Consider the following 21,681-nt stretch of genomic DNA (forward strand, 5'->3'; position numbering starts at 1 on the left):
AACCAGGTCCCCGGAGCTTCAGGGCTCCTCAACCCTATTGCGATGCTTGTCTTTGCAAGTCTAGAGATACTAATGAGAGTTTTTCCTTAACCTGTATGTAGTTGAGAAGGGTTTTTCTAATCAGGTATGTGGAGTTAACAATTGTTAGAATGATTTACTTTATTTACTTCTTCCAAAAAATTCTGAAATCTTAATATTATATACATCATATAATAACTATGATATAATGATACATTATATATGATATGATCATATATATATTATATGTACAATTCTGAAATCATATATTTTTATATATTTATAATTTATATATATTTATAATTTATATTTATAATTTATATATATTTATAAATGTGTGTGTATGTATATACACACATACACATAAAATTCTCAAACTCTGAAAAGATATATGTATTCAGCTCATTTTACTCCCATTCACTGAGTATTTTTATACTCAGTGAGTATACAGAGTATAACAGTATACTGAGTATAACTGCAAGCACTGGCTTTTAGATTTTGCCTTGAAAGAGAGGGTTCCTGGTCTTAAGATGTTTACAACTTGGTGAGGGTTACTTGCAACCTATAAATCTAACCATGACCCAACAAAGAAGACGGAAAATTCGGCGGAGGGGCTGTCAAAGGGGTACAGGACATCAAAGGAAGAGAACGCCATGTCCAGGTCAGAAAGGCTTCCTCTGGAGATGGCATTTGAGAAGGACGCTCAATGGTGGCATGCTGACAGCCAGGGCCTGGTTACATTGGAAGGCACTGTGAGTGGAAGCAGCAGCCCAAAAGGAAGCACAGAACATGTCCAGGGAGCAGGAAGAGGCCAATTTGGTTGGAATGCAGGCTGTCTATCGAGGGAAATAGTGGAAGGTAAGGGTAGAAAAGCAGGGTGGCCCAGGCCACAGACACCTGTCCTGTCATGATGATGAAGGCCACACGGAGCCACGGAAAGGCGCTATAGGAGAGCCAGGGAGGAGGTGGACAGGAGGGCAATGAGGAGATTATACCCGAGCGAAAAGCCTGGGACAGGACAGCTGCAACAGCCCGGGGGAAGGCAAGACCGTGATCCCAGAACCAGCATCCCAGGAACAGGAGGCTCCTTACTACTCTACAGAGCATGGCATCCCACCAAGAGATTTAGCAGCACTCCCTGAAGGTCAGATAACTGGTCACCTGGTCACAAGAACCAAGTACTCAGGGTCAAAGGCCTCACACCTGGCCCAGGGTGTCATACCGGCTCTGAGTCATATTCATGACCATCCAGTCTTTGGCATAGACATTCTTTCCAATCAGATCCTTAAACATGATGAAAGTCTCCATGAGGAAGTCCTGCAGAGAACAACAGAGGAACATCTGGGGGAAAACTAGGTGACAAGAGGGAGTGCAGCTTCAGAACAAGATGTCCCTTGCCCTCGATTACAGCCTATCTTTTTAATGAGGGTTTTTAGGGATCCAACAAGAACAGAAAAGTTGTCCACATTTTATAAATGATAAAACTGAGGCTGTGAAAAGGTAAAAGAGTTGCTTAAGGCCATAGAAACTGGGCAGTTGGAGAGCGGGTAAGAGAACTTGGGGTTCTGGACCCCAAATTTAGAGCCATGGTATTTTTAGGCCTCTGCTGCCGAGTTTGTCCAAACAGATCAACTGCACTGAAACTGAATTTATCAGCAATTGTGATATTTCTTGTAACTCTGAGCCCAATTCTCCTTTATTATTATTAGAACAGAAGAAACCTGCTATAAATAAAAAGCAAAGTCATGATTCTTCCTATTCCAGGAACGTTCCCATGGTAGCCTGGGGGAAGGGGCCTGAGGGGTCCTTCCAAAGTGTCAGCAGCAGTGGGTCACAACAACAGTAATAACTAATAACAAAGGAACACGCAGCTCAGTATCTGCAGAACAGCTCTTCGACTCAGAAGGGGACTGTGAGCAAAAAGCAACTTAGAACAATTTGGACTGAAATTCAAAGCTAAAAAGTTTTAAAAGCTTTTTATTTATTAGTTAGTTAAATTTAGACATTTTCCACTTGGATTCCTGAGTTGAAAACCCAGGCCAAATCCTCTGGCACTAAATCGTACGGTTCTATCTCATGAGTTACATCATGAAGCAGAAGGAATGCAGGAGTTGGGAAGCAGGAGGCCTGGGTTCTATTTCTAAGGATGCTCCTCTGAGACAGTGGGCAAGATGGCCGACTTCCGTCACTTGGGACATCACACAGCACCGGGAATGGGAACAAACCTCGCTGTGACGTCTGTGTGACCACTGACTCTTCCTACAGTTCAATGGAGCGTCAAACTTTTCGATCCTCAAGATGGCCATATTTCATGAGTTCATGAGAAATGCACCAATTTCTCAACTATTCTATTAACTCTCTCAAGTCAGTAAGAATTTGTGGTTTGTGAAGCAAGAATTAAATTTAGAGGCTGGTAATTCACTCCTGATGCTGATTCTACATTCAACTCTTGGTAAACTAACTTAATCGCAAAGAGTGATGGTATAATAAAGGTAATTCAGAGATTGTCCCAGGCCTTACTTTATCTCCCACTTTCCAAATTCTTTCGAATGATTTACTCAGAAGGCAGCAGGAGGGAGGGAAAGGACGGTCAGTAGCTATACCCCTCAAGCTTGCCCCTGGTGACCATAGTTCCCTCAGGTGGATACTAATCCTTTTTAAATTAGATAATACAGGGGAAAGAGCTTACCATTGTCCTGGAAGACAGGAGTTAAACCTGTTTATTTTTGCTTACTCAATGGAGCCAAATTGTCAAGAGCTTGAATTTAGTATGACTTTCCTTCTTCTACGCTTTCCGAAGGAAGTTTTTAAAGAGTCGCTAGACTATTTTGGGGTTAACTTTATTTTACACGACAAGAGTAAAATTACTCCTGTAAATAGCTAGCTGCCTAGGCATTAACCTCAGGCCAAGCACAAAGCTTGGTGATTACCAGGTGTTCACCAAATTGATACCCTTTTACATTAACCTTCCAAATAGGTGGCGTCTTATAGACAAGGAACCTGAGCTTTAGAGAAGTTAAATAGCTGGCCCAAAATTTCACAGAAGGAAGCAGAATGGCCAGAATTCAAACCCAGATCCGGATGTTCGAGCCTGTGTTCTTAAACCGACTCCTCCTCCTGCCTGTGGAGGAGAAACGCTGCTACCTCAGCTTCTACCTCCCCCCTCCCCTCCTCTGTTCCTAATTCTCTTGCCCCTGGTCTCTGCAGGCACAGAGACATATCACCTCACTGCAGGTCCCGGCACCAGGCTGCCTGCTAGAGGAAGCTTAACTGCAGGCTCATGCAGGCTCATGGAGGCTCAAGGAGGCCTCCAGATTAGGCCGCCTGGTTCACTGAGTAGGAGTAGATCACTAGATCACTACTGGTAGTAGATCACTACTACCACCATTACATAGTCCTACTATGACTCCCACTACTGTTCAACAGCACTTTCTTCCTCTGCCGTGCCTTGTGTGTTTTTCCATCATGTGGACCTCACAGAAAGGAAAGTGACTGGCAGAGAAGGAGCTGGATACCCTTGGGTGCACAGGCCACATACTACCGGTACCCTATAGCTACAAAGTAGAAAATCTAGAGCATAAAGAAGACTGGAACATGCATGGATGGTGGGAGACTGTCCACAGCAAGGACTAGTGCAATAGGACATTGGACTGCTGATCCAGCTGAGTCTGGCCCACTGCTTTATAATGTAAGAGGGTATTTTCAGGGACTTGTTAACAGCCACTAACAATTCCCTAAGGGGAAGGGTCCTGGGGAAGCAACCAGAGGCCTAACTTTGTGTCTTGGGCAACCTTTGGTTGTATGTCGACTACTTATCATGAGAACAATTTTTTTGTTGAAAACCAAAGAGATCAGAATATTGTCAGCTGAAGGTGACTGATATTTGCCCTGGCAAATACCACCTTACAGATGTTACAAGGGGCAAGTATGACCTCTTCTTGTTTCCCCTTCCAGGGACAACTGAAAAGGATGACACCAACCGCATCTCCGAAGCAGTACTGTGCACAGAATCCTTGCCATGATGTAACTACTCTCCCTGAAAATGAGGCACTACTTTTCTGAGAGCAAAAAAAATCTCCCACATGGTCCCAAAGGAGGGTTCTCTCTAAATCCAAGAGACTCAGAGGATGAGTGAGGGCCTCCTGCTGCATGTTTTATAGTCTTCAAATGCTATCACAGTGAGAAAGCACGAATCAACCCTTTCCTTTTTGTCATCACTGTGGACAGCCATGCCGCTCTGGAGGTGGGTGGGAAGGGAATTCTGGAGTCAGGATGCTCACTTCTGTTTTTGTTTTGGCCAGATATAAGAGGTCTCAAAGTTACCAGAGGAGACAACTTACAATGATGTCGTGTCTGGTTTTGAAAGTGCTGATATAGTGGCTGTAGTGGCTGTCGTCCATCTGCCGCAGGATGGCAATCATGCACGCAACAAAGCTCCCCTGGAAGGACAGAAGAGACACAAAGCCAACAGCCCTGAGGCCCCCAGATGCCAAAACAAGATCTGTGCACGGGGACTTTGGCTGTCGCCACCCAATTACCAAAACGGGGACCCTGCCAACCTGGAAACACTGTGCATTCCAAAGGCTAAAAGGTACACACTTTGCTGTTTCTGCTTAAAATAACTTCCTTCCAGGTTTGAGTCAAGGAATGTGGTGAGCTTTGCTCAGCCCTTTAACAGTATGACCTGCAGAATCCTGTAGGTCAGTGGACATGGGCTCTGAGATCTCAGCTAGATCACTGGTTAGAGGACAACAACGACTTGGGGACGTGGAGTTTCTTGTTCAGAGTTGTAGTCCGTGGAGAAATGTCTGAAATAGCACAGATTTAATTTCGGAGGAATGCAAGGAGAAAAAAAGAGATCGTAAAACTGAGCACAAAGAGCAGAGAGACAGGGAAATGAGTACTCCCACCTAGAGCACTTCAACTCCATTCTTCCAATTCCAGAATCCTTCAGTCAGTTCCTGCCAGCATGTTATGCGTGTGTGATTACAGACGGGTTTTGAAGAAAGGGACTGAAGGGCTTGATGATTAGCATCGATTTCTATTTTTGAAGTCAGGCATTACATATTCAATGTGCTTTCCCCTCGTCCAATCACATTTGAACCACACATTTAATTTTCTGGCCAAAGGGCAAATATCTAGGGGGAACGCCCTCTTTATTTATATAGTTATTTAAATGAATTGGCATTGAGAAGATGAATATACAGCTATTTGGGGGATGGAAGGAATGACTTCCTAAACACAAAAACAATGAACAAATACTCTCTGGGGGCTCCTGTATGGCTCAGTCGGCTGAGCATCTGCCTTTGGCTCAGGTCATGATCTCAGGGTCCTGGGATCGAGTCCCACATCAGGCAGATGTGGGACTTCTCCCTCTCTGTCCCCCCCACCCTCTGCTTTCTCTCTCTTTCTCTCAAATAAATAAAATATTAAAATCTATGTGGCTATTCATTTATGTGTATCTTGTATTTATTTTTTTTTAAGTTTTAACTTATTTATTCATTTAACATGGGGCTGAAACTCAAGATCCTGAGATCAAGAGTCACACACTCTCCTGACTTAGCCAGGCACCCCATCTTGTATTTATTTTTACTCTCATATTTTTGTGGCTAAGTTAAATGGGTTTTTTCTTTTACGATCCCTAAACAGCTACTGTTGTTATATAGACAGACCACTGAATATTGTTTGTTTATCCTGAAACTGGACAGTTTAACAAACTGTTCATTACTTTTGTTAAAATTTTGTTAGGCCTCTTGGGCTTCTTAGAAATGGCAGTCATTTCACTAAAAATGACAATTATGAAAATTATCTTCTCCTTTCTCAATATATATAAAACATACATGTGTGCATGTGTTATCATATTGGCAGCAATTTATAGAAAAGTGCTCAACAGTGTTGGGACTTAACACCTTGATTCTCCTTTTCATGACCCATCAAGTTGCCTAGTGACTGCATGTGAACATCTCCTTCCATTAATTTAGAAAAGATGTTATATCCATCACATATATTTTGGCATCTGTGGAGACAGACATAAAGTGTTTTTCCTTTTGTTCAAATGATGTATTTCATTCACAGATCCTACTGAAAAAAATTCCTTTCTCTCTCCCTCTCTTTTTTTTAAGTAGGCTCCACGCCCAGTGCAGGGCTTGAACTCACACCCTGACTGACATCCAGACCTGAGTTTAGATCAAGAGTCAGATGCTTGGGGCGCCTGGGTGGCTCAGTGGGTTAAGCCTCTGCCTTGGGCTCAGGTCATGATCTCAGGGCCCTGGGATCAAACCCTACATTGGGCTCTCTGCTGGGCAGGGAGCCTGCTTCCCCCTCTCTCTCCGCCTGCCTTTCTGCCTACTTGTGATCTCTCTCTGTCAAATAAATAAATAAAATCTTAAAAAAAAAAAAGTGAAATGCTTAACCTACTGAGCTACCCAGACGCCTCTAACAGATCCTCTAATTCTTAACTATTCTTATGTATAAGGAGAAGCTATATTAAGACATATATCTATACTCAATCACTTACTTGCCTGTTTCTCTGTGACTGTATCTTTGTCTCGTCGGTCCTTCCCTTCTCAGGTTTATCTTACTCCTGAGTTCTTCTTCGCTTCTCTCCACCCCTCCACCCCTCCCTGTTATCTCAGGCATTAACCGCTCCCATCATCTTATTTTAACAGAAACACAAGAGGGATCCAGCTCCTTCCACATTCAACTCCCCACCCTTCTCTTCAGAAACACAGCCAACATTCTTGAGTTGGCTGAAGCTTGTAAGATAATGAACAATTTCACTACCAGAAGAAGCTTAACAGGTATATTTAAATTAAGATATGTTAAGTACTACCTGAAAACCAATCTCTCATTTCCTAAATACATTTCTCAACCTGCCCTCATGTTCTTTAAACACAGGGCAGCAATGGGTTGGCAGTAACAACGAAGGGTACATCTAGTGTCTACACCTTTAGTATGAGATCTGAATCCTTTCATGTTTTGGATCACCTTGAGTCTTAACCCAGGGGGTGATTCTCTACATTCCTGTTTGGATCAGCTCAGTCACCAGATGTGAATCTGACAAGGCACATCTTGACATTTCTGCCCTGGCCATTGCCTCTGCCAGAAAGGCCTCTCCCTATACCTCCACACTAATCCCTCTTTCTTCTCCAAGTCTTTGTCCAAATTTTCCCTTCTCATGAAAATCATTCTTAATAACCTCATTTAAATTTGTAGTTCTCCCACCCTGTCTGCCCTTTTCTGGTATCTTCTTATTTTTCATTATTGTTATTGCTAGTATATAAATTTTGCTAAGGTAGTGATTTCTGTTTTGTTCACTAATCTACCTCCAGTGTCTGGAATAGTGCCTGGCTTACAGTAGTTTCTTAACAACTCTTTGTTGAATAAATGAATGGCTTTCAATCACTGTCGCCATTTGAGGTGGTTCTTTTCCTTCTGTCCTCTAAGAGCACATCATAGCTTTTAACTATCATAAGTAATGATGCAACATGATTTCCAACAGTTACCTCTGGTTGCAAACATACTTTTTCATCTAATTTGACATCCAGGAGGTGGAGAGATAGAGGCCAGGGCAAACTGAAAAACATGCTAATCATAAGTTCTTTCAAACATTTGTGGGTTTTTTGAGCCAAAAGGGCTGGACAGTACCATAGGGCACCCATCTACAAGCACAGAAGTGGAAATCCAATGTGGGGGGAGATGGAACTGATCAGAATTCCTCTCTTGATGACTGGAGTGCATAGTTGGAAAGTATTACCTGGTAAGCTGCCTGGGGTGGGGGTGGCTGCCATGCACGGCCTAGGCAGAAAGCCGGCTGCCAGGGACCCCAACCTCAATTCACCCCCTGGTGGTCTTGCAACCTCACACAGGTTTCCTAACCTCTCTCTGCAAGTTTCCTGAGTTAAAAAATGCAGCCAAAGAAAGAACTGCCTCCTGGGATCTGTGTGAGGCTTCCATGATGTGTAAAGCCCTGGGGCCGCCTAGGTGGCTCAGCTGGTTAAGTGTCTGCCTTCGGCTCAGGTCATGATCCCAGGGTCCTGGGATCCCTGCTCAGCAGGGATCCTGCTTCTCCCCTCTCCCCTACTTGTGCTTCCACACGTGGTCTCTCTCTCTCTCTCTCTAGCACACACAGGCACTCTTTCTCAAATAAATAAAATCTATTTTTTAAAAAAGGAGGAAATATAAGTGCTTAAAATAATTTCTGGCAGATTAGAAAAAAAAAAAAAAACAACAAAACCCAAACCCAAACCAGCTACTGACTACTACTATCATCATCACTACAGCTAGGAGCTCGAATAATTTTCCCATTATCATTCTAACTGGGGTAGATCCAGACTGAGCATGCACACCACATAGTGAGAATTAGAACACAATTACTTGAGATAACAGAGGAAGGACTAAATGCAGCCATCACAACCCATCATCTTCTGCTCACAAAGACTCGTGTTGTTCTTAAATGAAATAGTCAACAAATATTAAAAGAGCATGTGGTCGAATGGGTACCAACTTAGCCTACCTGGGGGGCCCACACGTCTCAGGCTCTGCTGGAACATATTACAACAGGCTTGTCTAATCTTCAGTAGGAGAAAGGTTCCTCAAGAATGGATCTGCATATTTTGTGTATACAGGGCCCCCAATAACTCTCCTCCCTTAACCTCTCCCACCACCCTGTGGGAGCACTTCCCCTCAAGAGAAAAATCAGCGTTAGAATTAAGATCTGCAGGCGATCAGAGCCAAGGTCACTCTTCGGGGAGGGCTGGAAAGTTCTAGAGCCCGCTCAAGGCCCCTGGCAGCTATGATGCACAGAGCACAGACACCGACGGTGAACTGGGATGAGGGAGCCTGTGGGAATGGTCTAGAGGACTCCCAATGGAGTGGACAGTTGGGACACTGAGAAGCCGTGGTGGCCGCGGGGTCCCCTGTCGCAATACTCACAATGTGGGGAGACTGTCGGCTCATCCCAATCACGGTGCGGTTGATCCTTCTCAGCAGCCGCTCCATTATCAGCTGGATGTGTATCGCAGTGGGGCCCTGTGGGGGAAACATGGGAACTGACCCACTTCTTCTGATTCAGCTTCACTTTTCCTCAAAAACCCTTGGACAGGTGAATTTTCTCCTTAAGCCTCATTCAGGCTCTTCCCTGAAAAGCAATCTCTTGTCCAAAAAGGGAAAAAGAAGTTCACAGATGAACACATGCTGTTACTTGGGAATCAGTAAAAATGATTAGGGTTAGCATATAAAAACAGTGTGGGCATGTCGGGGAGAACGCCTCCCTAGTAACCCAGACCATCCGTGTTCACTGCAAGTTCACTGTGGCCACCAATTCAACAGAGTTCTGGGAGGACGCCCCTGGCATGAGAAGTCAGTCCTGACGCTGAGCACATGGGATGGCCCAGGAGAAACAGGCATGTGCACAGGAAGGAAAAGGCAAAAATTCAACGTTCTTGCCACCTTCTGTGTAGGACAAAAAAATACAAGAAATTCAAGTCAAGGAGACTGCTATTGATTGAATGTTTGTGTTCAAAGTCATAGGCTGGGGGTACCTGACTGGCTCAGTCAGCCCCACAGGGCCCCACAGCTGATGTGACTCTTGATCTCGGGGTTCTGAGTTTAAGCCCCGCATGGGGCACAGAGATTAATTTCTCAAAACCCACAAAAGTCATATGCTGGTCCTTTAACTTCTTGTGTGATGATATTTAGAGATGGATTTTGGGGAGCCAATTAGGTCATGAAGGCGGGACCCTGGTCTTATAGGGTTAGCGTCCTTATAATATAAGGAGAGACACCAGAGAGCTGGCTTTTTCCTTCTCCACACACAGACTGAGGAAAATCCATGTGAGGACAGAGAGCCAGCAACCATCTTCGGGCCAGGAAGGGGGCCCTCCCCAGGAACCCGACCACACAGGCACCCTGACTTTGGACTTGCAGCTGCCAGAACCATGGGAAGTAAATATCTGTTGTTTAAGCTGCCCAGTCTGGGGTGTTTTGTTTTGGCAGCCCAAGAAGACTAACACAGGATTTAGTATTTTGACTGTCATGTGTCACTCTGAGCAATTATTTAACTTTGTTGAGGCTCCGTTTCCATAGCTGGAAAAAAAAAAAGGTTCCATTACAGGAATTAGCTGGGTTGGTGTACACAATAAATAGGGCCTCACAAATACGTATTCTTCTTCTTTTTTTTTTTTTTTTTTAAGATTTTATTTATTTATTTGAGAGAAAGAGAGAGAGAGAACACAGAGGAGGATGGAGAGGCAGAAGCATGCTCCCCGCCAAACAGGGAGCCTGAATTGGGGCTTGGTCCCGGGACCCCGGGATCATGACCTGAGCTGAAGGCAGAGGCTTAACTGACTGAGCCAGCCAGGCACCCCACAAATACAAATTCTTTATTTCTCCTTCTCTCCTTCTTGTGATTCGATGTTATACTCATTTGGCTCCAAGCTAGCAATAGTTAACCTTGTCTTTCAAAGCTTTTATCCATTCTGGTTTCATGACAGATATTTTGAAACTCCTGGTTAATGCTTCAAATAACTAAATCACTGCTATATATAGTTTCATTATAATATCAAGTATTGTTAGCTTCCCTGTCATGCCTCCCTTCTTTCCTTCTTCGTTTTTGTTATACATTCACTTGCTTTCCATTTCTTTGAGGGAACGTGATCCATAGACCTTGCCTCTCTGTTGAGGCACTTTACCCTCATTCCATACCGAGACCACACCCCAGACCTGGCTAGGTGAGTGAGTCCCGCCCGCCGGGGTGGAGGGAGGAAACGGAATCAGATGCTCTCAGAGCCCTTCAAAGATTCACCTCAGCTGGAGAGCTGGGGCTTGAAGGTCAATGAGCAGAACCCAGGATCCTCCTAGAAGGGCAGCTCCACGACGGCAGGTGCTTCCCTCTCTTGGTCAGTGCTGCACTCAGACCTATCTCAGCGCCCGGAGCGTGGGCACTGTTCAAGACGTGTCTGTGAACTGAACCACAACTCAGGATACCGAACGAGAAGGACCTTGAGCAGGATATAAGGAGAGCACAAACGGAAGTGGCAGAGTGGGGGACTCGGGGCAGGACTGGACCAGCAGCGACCTCAGGCAGGGATTTACAGCAGCTGGACTTTGAAGAATGTGGGCAGTGTGGAGACACAGCTTTGGGAAAAGAGGAATCCTGGACTATTGAAAAAAGGCATAGGAATCCATGTCAGTAATCAGAGCCTGGAATTTTAACTGAGGAAATGGGGGGATAGGGGAAGACATACAGGGTTGGTTTATACATTTAAGAATGCTTTGGTGGGGGATAAAGCCGTATCATTACCATCACCAAAAATTTATCAAATTTACTAATTTTACAGAAGCTCCAAGATCAATAATCTTGAATGCTTCTGCTCATTACAGGGAACGTTATTAGGAAGACCAAAAAAAAAAAAAAGCTTCCTCAAGCCAATTAAATCTTTCAGCATAAAATGTAAATACGTTCAAGTCATTTCCAAAGGGTCCTTCTGCATGTATGAAGGCAGGCAAAGATATTATATTAAAATTTTTGTATTAAATATAAATCCTTAAATTTAATTAATTTAATTTTATATTTATAATATAGATTTATTTTTAATATAAATGTAAATCTATTAAAGTAAATCTATTTATATTATATAATATATAAATATATTTATGTTAAATATAAATGTTATGCTAAATTTATATTAAACAGATTTAAATATATAAATTTATATAAATGTATAACCATATACTTTATATATAATTTACATAAATTGTATATAAATTATATAAATTTATATATTTTACTTATATGTAAATATATATTTAATAACATACAATTATATATTTATAAATATAACAAACTATTGTGATTATACATTAAATTTATATAAATATAAATATATTTATAACTTAAACATATGTTATACTATATAAATTATATTATTTTAATATCAGATATAGCAATATATATCATTTAAATATAAATTGAATATTAAAAATTTATATTAAAATACATTATATTAAAAACAAAACATGGGGCACCTGGGTGGCTTGGTCAGGTAAGTGACTGCTTTTTCCTTTTCATCTGTCCCTACACCCCACTTGTGCTCTCTCTCTCAGATAAATAAATAAAGTCTTTAAAAAACAAAACAAGGTAGCATCAGAGTGGAAGAGACCTAAGAGGCCATCCAGAACAATTCCTCCATGCTATGTAAGGGGAACTAAGGCGTATACACATTTGCCTAGGGATAAAAGCTACACATGCTAATACTGGCACCAGAAAATGGCCCAATTCCCATGTTTTAGATTAACCCTGGATCATATACACACATTGGAGCCTTGACTAAACCGAAGACCCTGGTACACTGTTGCCAGCTAGAGCTTGGAGTTTCATTTTAGTACTTTGATTACGGAGTCATAGGAGTTACTTTTTAAAAATATTCTTATCATCATGAGATGACTGGTTACATTTATTTATCTGTTGTAAAATCCTTGGTTAGGAATCAAATCCCCAGTCATAAAGTTCCTTGGGGAAACTTATTATATTTTATTTGGTTTCTAGAAACACACTTAAGAAAAAAAAGAGGAAGGGGAACATGACCTTTAATTAATAAATACCCAATAAATAACACAAATTCTAAGGTGGGCTACAGGGGCTCAGGGAAAGGGTGGGGGTAGGTGGAAAAGGCAATGGCATTCTCCGGTACCTCCACAGCTGAGGTGTGAATTGGCAGAAATGCAGACGTGCCTGTGTGAAGAGGAGGCAGGCTGTGGCCAAACTGGGGTGGGCCTTGAAAGGTGAGCTAAGAATTTAGCTATTTTGGGAAAAGGGACAGAGTGTTCTTCAACTCCTTTAGCAGAACTGAGCCTAAACATATTGGTAAGAGAATGGCTTAGGCAAAGCCAAGAGTGTTTTCCTTGCTCTGTGGGAACACTGGTGGCAGGCAACCATTGTTGGGGGGGGGCAGTAGGTATGGTTTGTGCACAACTAAACACATTCTGCCAACTTTTCCAGCCTCCTGAGAGCGGCCCTGCCTAGAATATGGGCTGTAAAATCTCTAGAACAAGGTAAATCCAGGCAGATGAAGCCCCAGGGTTTTGGAGAGGATGGGAGGTAAGGGAGAAGATGCGAGATGAGAAAAGGCATCATTTCCACCAGGCTGCAAAAGGAAGGACTGGTGTCAGAAAGAGTATAAAAATGAAAGCATCTCAGAAGCTCAGGCACATCTACAACAGTCCTCTCAGCACCAGTGGTAAGAGGGCCAAGGTTTCTGCATAAAAAATCTAAACAGGCCTCTGATTCTTCAAAGCCCCCTCAGGGATCTCCACCGTGGATGAGCCAGGAAAAGCAGCCCACCGCAGGTGCTAGCAGGCCGCGGACCTCTCCTGGACCTAGATTTGCAGAGCAGGCTCTGGCAAGCAGAATCCTCTCTGATCAGCTCGAAACCAGCCCCCCCAGGACCCAGGTTCTAAACCGCTGGGGCCAAGCCCTGAGACAAGGAAGGCCCTGAAGTCATTCTTGCCCGAGGCAGAGGGACCTGTGTGCAGACCTGTGGAGAGAATGGGAGGTAAGGAAGAAGATGCGAGATGAGAAAACACATCATTTGCAGACCTGTGGTCTGCATGGGGTGACGATTCAACTCACCACATCCTTCCTGTCCAGCACTTCCAGGATGTTGCTCAGAAGCTGCGAGCTGGCCTCATGGTCGGGCTTGCTGGAGTTGTCATCTAACTGGCCACTGAGCTGGTCTATCAGCAGCGGCAGCAGCACATCTCTGCACTCTGCGGGAGAAAGTGCACCCAGCTCACCAGCTGCAGCACCCAGTCCCCCACTGGCCCCCAGGTGCCCCGCTTCTGCCTGCAACTCTCCCTCTGCCTGATACCACAGCTGACCTCTGAGCTCCACCCAGTGGGAGCACAGCAGCCTAGACATGGAACTTCAGCCCTGTTACTTGATTTTAAAAGCTCAGAAAATTACACCCATCACAGGCACATAAACAAAAATGTTTCAAGTATTCAACAATGTCTTTAACTTAAAAAAAAAAAAAAAAAAAAAAAAAAGCCAACCTGACGGCCAGAGGCAAAGTCCTACAAAAGGAATAAATTAAGCAAGTCACAGTTGTAAAAAATATTTGAAAACTTCCACCGAATGGAGAGAATGGACTCTAAAATTTGTATGAATACCGAGTGAGCCTTCCTAGGACATTGTGATGTGTTTCAAGGACATTCTGATGTTCTGGCAGGCATATGAGCTTCACAAAATAAGGGCTTATCTTTCTATGATGTCCTCCTTCTGGGATCCTCTATATTAGAAGACATTATTACGATGAGGCCAGATGTTCTGGACGCTAACGGAAATGACTGTTAACAGTGAGAATACTTCCTCTAATTGGAACACACAGTGTCTGCGAGCTTTTGTGCTCAAACAGCCCATTTTTATCATCTCCCGTATCCTTTCTGCATGCTTAGAGGCAGATATATCATAGCGTATAAAGATGTCTAGTAATAGGGGCGCCTGGGTGGCTCAGTGGGTTAAGCCGCTGCCTTCGGCTCAGGTCATGATCTCAGCGTCCTGGGATCGAGTCCCGCATCGGGCTCTCTGCTCAGCAGGGAGCCTGCTTCCCTCTCTCTCTCTGCCTGCCTCTCCATCTACTTGTGATTTCTCACTGTCAAATAAATACATAAAATCTTTAAAAAAAAAAAAGATGTCTAGTAATATTAAGTTTTCTACTTAAGACCATTCACTAGCTTTGTACATACCTCCAACAGTGTCCTTGTAACAGTTGGAATTTCTAAGCAAAAATTCAAAGGGTCAGAAAATTTCAGAGCCAAAAGAGGCGACTGATGTGATCCAGTTCAAATCTTCCCTTCCGTGGAAATGGAGGCTAAGACTTAGAAAAGGTTCCTGGTGTGTCCAAAGTTACATTACCAGTCCGGGGCAAGGCCAGGAGGCCTAGCACCAACAACCCGCTCACCTTTCCCTATTTCTGAGGAGTCTTGTTGGTGCCTGGTGACCTTCCAGGCAAGACATGCAACATGGGGTCACCCTCTGGAAGCCCCTCACCCTCTGGTAGATCCAAAACAACTTCCCAGAGCAGCCCCTCTCTGGCAAGTCTTGGGTTTATTGGGGAAAGACCAGACTATCAGACCTCTTTCCCATATCAGCTTGGGGACAAGAGCACAGTGATTTAGACATGGCTTGTCCCTAGTCACAAAACGAAGAGCACTTCATCCATGTTAGAGTTTTCTCTCCTCCACGCCCTCCGCTCCCCCATAAAGCCCCAAGGCCCCTCCAAAACCTGTGACTTAGAGCATTTGCCAATTTCTGTGGTGTAAATACGACCACTGTGGCCCATTTTCAGTGCTTCATGTGATATGACCGAGCATGGAAGTTAAGAAAAGATACACACATCTGCTATCCTGAGCGGGGGCGGGGGAGGGGCAGGGAGGACGGGAGGATAGCACAGCCCTGCACAGCTCTTCCCTGGCTTTTCAGGTTATGCAACAAATACAGGTCGAAGAAGACATATTTGTTGAAAAGAACCATCTTTCCTGTTTGCCTGCTGAGGTGTGCCATTTGGAGGACAAAGTTCTCTAATTACTGAAAGACTGGATTGTCCTCATTTAAAAAAAAAAAAAAAGTCTTGGATCCTCTTGGAAATACTAAACTGACTCTGTCTGCTCCTTAAAACCCGTTTCTCGGGAGATCCCTAAGTCCCAACCAGCTACCGGCAAGGTCATTATTGACATTTTTTTAAAAAAGCAAGCAAGTTCTGGCTGGAGAAGCCGCCAAGACTGGAATTTCGGCAAGTGGTAGTTTTTGGTGAGGACGTACCCGACTGCTGGAAAAGATTGCTCTCCACTATCTTGGTCATGCAGTTCAGTTTCTGGCGAACTAACTGGTTGTCAGGGATGCTCTGAATGAACTTGCAGAAGAGCACGCTGCAAGAGATCCCAGAGGTTAGTTATTTTCTTTCTGTCCCACTGAAGGGACCATTACGCAGCTCCCCTCGACTCCGAGATCCGGGCATGGAGAGTTTTCCCTGGAAATCTCCCCCAGGCAGCCTGAGAGTCTGCCCCTCGAGGTGAAGACTGTGCTCCATGCGTGCTGTTAGCTCTCAGCCTCAGAGCTGCCTCTGTTTGAACTCGGGCGAAGCACAGTCATGTCCATCCCCGCTCTGCGGACCCGCCTGAACGCTCCTCCCCTGCAGGAGGACCCTTTCCTGGCTAACTCCACCCTCTGTCGCTCACTGCCTCTTTGCCCGGCCCGGGGGCTTGCGTAGAGGGCTGGAAGCAGATCATTATGTATGTTCTTCTGGAGTTAATTTCCTGTCTGTGCATCCATTCTCCAGCGAAAAGGGCAAACCTAGCTCAGGGGCAGGCTTTGTGTCTCTTGGGGTTGGAAGACTAACAGAATGTGCAGCAGCCCAGGCCCCAGGCAGGGGCAGCTTCTTTGTAAAAGTCCACGAACTCGCTTTGCTGTTTACCTGAGCTCCACGGGATCAAACACAAGTTTGACGTCGTTAATGATGCTAGGAAGGTATTTCAGAGCTGCTCCCTGTCAGAAAAGCACAGAAAGGCAAATTCAGTTGCCAAGCAGGACAAACACAGAATGTGTTACTTAATCCCAGGAAAAGGCTTGCATCCATGTAGGGAACTGGACACAGACGCTCTCGCACTAGAGAGGAGAGCTCATCAGTGTTGCTAAAGGTGATGCCTAAACTGTTTTCCTGAAAGGTCAGATGGCACGGCTTTTCTTTTTCTTCATTACCAACAGGTTCTGTTTGTTTGGAATTCGTCTATCTAAGGAGGTCGTTAAGATCTTGACATCTCCCTCACCAGGTGGCCATCAAGAACAAAGAATAAGTAATGAAGTACAGATCTGAATCCCCAGAGATGGCATATTTTCCATGAAAAAATCGGTAATGATGAACATGAGGGCGACTCTGGGCTTCTGGGAAGAATGGGGGAACTTAGGATAAAAACCTGTTGCCTGTGACACTGGGATCAACTGGCTGAATTCACAGACATCACAGGATGTCTAAAAGGACAGTTTGTCTGGGGCAAATTGCCATTTGAGAATACAAAAGGACATAAAAGTTAAGACACGGGTTTCTCCCTTTGCTTTCGGTAAGTCATACTAAAATTCAGAGGCCTTCCACGAATCTGATTCACTTTGCTTCTCTCCCACCGCGTCCAGTTCTATGTTGTCACAGAACACGCTCAGAGACAGCAAGAAAAGGGACGCCCACGCTGATACCCTGCTGACCTTTATCTTGACGGCTTCCTCCAAGGGCCTGTCCATGAGCATATTGAAAGCAAGAAAGAGCTGGCGGATTGAATTATTAAACTCATCTCCGTCTTCACTTTGGCCGTAAAATCTTAACAGGAGAAAGAGAAAAAGTGGTCAGGTTTTCCACCTTAAAAAAGAAATTTCCGAAAAGATCCATCACCTGAGCAATGCTGGAGGCCCGTGCCTCCCTGGTCACCACTTGAGACCGCGTGAAGGGAAGGTCAGAGGGTGCGCCCAGGAGACGCCCAGTAGTAGGCTGGGAAGATATTACCACCTGGACAAGAGCACACAGGAACCTGTGCTACTGTCCCACCACAGGGCTCTCCACTTGGTCCGCTATGGTCAGCCAGTTGGGAAGAACTCCCTGAAAGCTGAACGAGGTTGTCCCTCCTAGCGGTGTATGGGCATTTCTGGCAAAGGGGAGCAGCAGGAAGCTGCTCTGCCTGAAGGATCAGATGTGAGCACCGTGCACATGCCCAGCCTCCTCAGCTCATTAGCAGAACACCTGATACGCAGGGGCTCCCCCAGCGCATGTTCCCAACCCACACTCTTGCCGCAGCCTATCCTCCAGTGTCATTCCTGCCCTCCTCCCCCGTTCTCCTCTTCTCTTCTTACTGGACCCACATTGTTCTGAACCCAACATGGTCTGCAAGTTCCGGAATGCCATTCTCTCCACTGAAGCGGCCCGCTGGGTGCTGACCTGCTCTACGACAGGGCCTCGCACGGCGCCTCACAGCACATGAGAACACCTTGCCTTCGCGGATTCCCGCTGGTTTTGATTAAGGTACTCTGTTTGTCTTCGGGATCTGTCCAGCCACTGAAATTTGGTTCTTTCTCATAAGTAGAAATCAGAGGTCTTGGGCACGTTTCTCAGAAACACGGAAGTCCCAAATTGTAGTCCAAGTGCATTTACACTGGGTGGCAATGGTACCACCAACTGGTCAAGAATAGGGATCTTCCGGCATCAGGATTTTTACTTGGGTAAAATCCAGACTCCTTAGGATGACCTGCCAGGTCCTACTCTCCTGTCACTCTGCTGCTGCTCCCCACTCCGCACTCCCTCACTATCATTCCCCATGCTCCCAAAGCACTGGCTTCTCCTAATTCCTCACACAGGCTCTACAGAGCCTCCACACACCCTCACTCCTCCTCCCTGACACCTACACAGGTGGCCTCCTCCTGTCTGGTCTCATTTCAGATGCCAACTCCTGGAGACGCCTCCTTCCTCCCTGACCATTATCCTCTACTCTCCCCGCTCCCTAAGGCCTTCCTGGCCAGCCCTTACTAATCTGAAATTATCTTCCCTTTCTTCCTTTGCTACTTGCCTTCCTGGCTTCAACACAACCCAGAAGCACCATCAGAGCTGGAGCCTTGTTTCCTCTGCTACTAGGTCCCCAGCACCCAGAACAGTACCAGGCACCCTCTGAGCTGGGCTTTTAAAAAGAGGGCACCAGGGGTTCCTGGGTGGCATAGTCAGTGAAGTATCCAACTTTTGATTTTGGTTCAGGTCATGCTTTCAGGATCCTGGGGTTAAGCTACACTCCTGGGGTGTCTGCTGCTTTCCCTCTAGCTCTCCCTCTGTCCCTCCCCCCACTTATGCACGCTCTCGCTCTAAAATGAATGAATGAATGAATAAATAAATATTTAAGGGAAAGGGCTGGGGGTCGGGAAGAGGGGGTAAGGTGGGGCTAATTCAAGACTGAAGCCAAGTCCTTAATGACCTACCATAGGCAGTTTACAACTTGAATTCTCCCTAGGTGTCTCCAGAATGGGGGTAAATTCCAGCCAGGAAATGAGCTCAGAAGAGGAATTTAAGCTCTGAGGAGGGCAAAGTGGTGGGGGTAGGGAGGTTGTGGGGGGAAGCTGTGTAGGGTGACATTTCATTTGCAGCTCCTGGACAGGGCCAATAAACTGACGTCCATCTGATCTAAGCAATCAGAGAATGTAGATTTCCAGGCTGGCTTTCTCAAATCAAGCTCTTGTTTAACGAGAAACGATTGGAGGGGTGGTGATAACCAGCTCAGGGACTGAGTTTGACACAGCAACTCCCTTAGTTAATTTCAGGGGCTACTTAACCACCCTAATCTTGGCTTTTCTGTTGTTCTCCTCCTATACAATACTGAAAACGATGGTTCAGATACACTGCAACATGGTGAAGGCTGACATGCTAGTGAGTCAACAACAGAATATATTTTTCAATTTCATAAATGAAGATTTCCTTTCTATGGTTTTACAAGGATCTTTATTCCTAGACATCAGGGTTCACTATGCAAACATCTAGGTAAGGGGATGTTCCCTCAGTGGGACACTACAAGCCCTAAATGAATTTGTGGAAATTCAACATAAGTGTAGAACGAGGAGCTAGCTATTCAAGAAGCCTGTCTGAAAAGAGAACAAGACTACAGAGATCGCATATAAACCCTGGACTTGGGGCGCCTGGATGGCTCACAAGGTTAAGTGCCTGCCTTTGGCTTGGGTCACGGTCCTGGGATCAGGTCCCACATCGGGCTCCCTGCCGAGCAGGGAGCCCGCATCTCCCTCTCCCTCGACTGCTCCCCCTGCTTGTGCTCCTTCTCTCTCTCTCTCTCTCTCTCTCTCTCATAAATAAATAAAATCTTTTTAAAAATTAAAAATAAAAAAATAAACCCTGCATGGTGAACACTGCTCTTGCTTCGGTAGGCAACGAGGAACAGTCACTCACCCAGCTGAACTTTTAAGTCATTAAACATTTTTAAAAACCATAAAAATGTAAAAAATCACTGTGGAAACTTCAAAAATGCTGAAAGAATAAAAACCTGCTTAAAACGCTCTTATCTACAGTTTTATTCCTAACTAAAATTTTAGTTCCCAAACCAGTATTTTCAAAATGGGGTCAGATGGCACTTATGTCTCATGCTTTAGTTTTATTAAGAACCTATCACAGTTGTCTTTCCTCATTTACATACCCTTTTCCCATTCAACTTTGTTCACACCTGCTGGATTATTTTCCAGCAGATAAATTTTTAGATGGGGTATTACCAGACAAAGATGGTATTTTCTTTTGCTTTTGGTGGATTTTGTTTTGTTTTTGCTTTTTATTCAAGGTGCCAAATTTATGCCCTTAAAAAATTTATATTCCTATCAGCATTAAAATGCAGGACCTGGGGCACCTGGGTGGCTCAGTGGGTTAAAGCCTCTGCCTTCGGCTCAGGTCATGATCCCGGAGTCCTGGGATCGAGTTCCACGTCGGGCTTTCTGCTCAGCAGAGAACCTGCTTCCTCCTTTCTCTCTGCCGGCCTCTCTGCCTACTTGTGATTTCTGTTCAAATAAATAAATAAAATCTTAAAAAAAAATGCAGGACCTATTTCTGTCCAATTTCATCAAAGGATAAAGATTTTTAATCTTTATCAAATGTATAGAAAAAAGATACTACACGTGTACAGTGTTTTGATAGTATGAATTTTTTTTAAGATTTTCATTCATTCCTTCATTCATTCATTTATTTTAAAGAGAGTGGGAGCAGGCACAGACAGAGAGGGAGAAATAGAATCCCAAGCAGGCTCCCTACTGAGCACAGAGCCCCATGCAAGGCTTGATCCCAGGACCCCAAGATTATGACCTAAGCCAAAATCAAGAGTCTGACACTCAACCATCGAGCCACCCAGGCACCCCTGAATATTTCTTAAGAAATTTAATTTACCATTTGAATTTTTCTCTTATACATTATCTGTTTTTGTTTTCTATTATTTAAGGATGTTTATTATTCTTTTGTTGATTGGGAAGAGCCTTTCATTAATAAAGCTAATTAAATGGATGTCTGGATGGCTCAGTTGGTTAAGTGACTGCCTTCAGCTCAGGTCATGATCCTGGAGTACCGGGATCGAGCCCCACATCAGGCTCCCTGCTTGGCAGGGAGTCTGCTTCTCCCTCTGACCCTCCCCTTTCTCATGCTCTCTCTCTCTCTCTCTCTCATTCTCAATCTCTCAAATAAATAAATAAAATCTTTTAAAAAAATAAAGCTAATTAAAGATCTTGATCTATATTGTACATTGCAAGCTTTTTAATGTTAACTGTTTGCCTTTAATTTTGTTTATGATTGTTGAAACCAATACAAATGCTCAGGTCTAGACTTGAAATCCTCTTACCTATGGTTTTACTCCTAGTAACATTTTAGCATGCTCTCTGTCCTATTTCCAAACCTGCCTTAGCAATATATTTTCCGTTTGGAAATCCAACTCTTACTGAAAGGTAGAGATAACACTGGGGTTGTGAGCATTCCCAGGACAGTTACATCCTCATTCTTTGTCTCTGCTCTTTCTTTTTAAAGATTTATTTATTTTAGAGAGAGAGCAGCAAGCGAGGTGGGGGTACAGGGAGCAGATGGAGAGGGAGACAGAGAATCTCAA

At 44.4% G+C, this 21,681-nt stretch overlaps 1 protein-coding gene across 1 annotated transcript in view; it reads right to left on the bottom strand.

Moving 5' to 3' along the window:
- The window catches only part of DOCK5 (dedicator of cytokinesis 5), a 206,866-nt gene that overhangs the window by 51,595 nt on the left and 133,590 nt on the right, over positions 1-21,681 (bottom strand). Inside the window, exons 23-29 of the mRNA XM_044225113.1 lie at positions 17,273-17,384; positions 16,491-16,561; positions 15,839-15,945; positions 13,649-13,785; positions 8,953-9,048; positions 4,359-4,457; positions 1,241-1,335 (exon numbers count right to left, since the gene is read on the bottom strand). Coding sequence (XP_044081048.1) covers positions 1,241-1,335; positions 4,359-4,457; positions 8,953-9,048; positions 13,649-13,785; positions 15,839-15,945; positions 16,491-16,561; positions 17,273-17,384 — 717 coding nt within the window. The remainder of the gene's footprint in view (positions 1-1,240; positions 1,336-4,358; positions 4,458-8,952; positions 9,049-13,648; positions 13,786-15,838; positions 15,946-16,490; positions 16,562-17,272; positions 17,385-21,681) is intronic.

The sequence above is a fragment of the Neovison vison genome, chromosome 11 (assembly GCF_020171115.1).
Source record: "Neovison vison isolate M4711 chromosome 11, ASM_NN_V1, whole genome shotgun sequence".
In the NCBI taxonomy this organism is placed as follows: Eukaryota; Metazoa; Chordata; class Mammalia; order Carnivora; family Mustelidae; genus Neogale; species Neogale vison.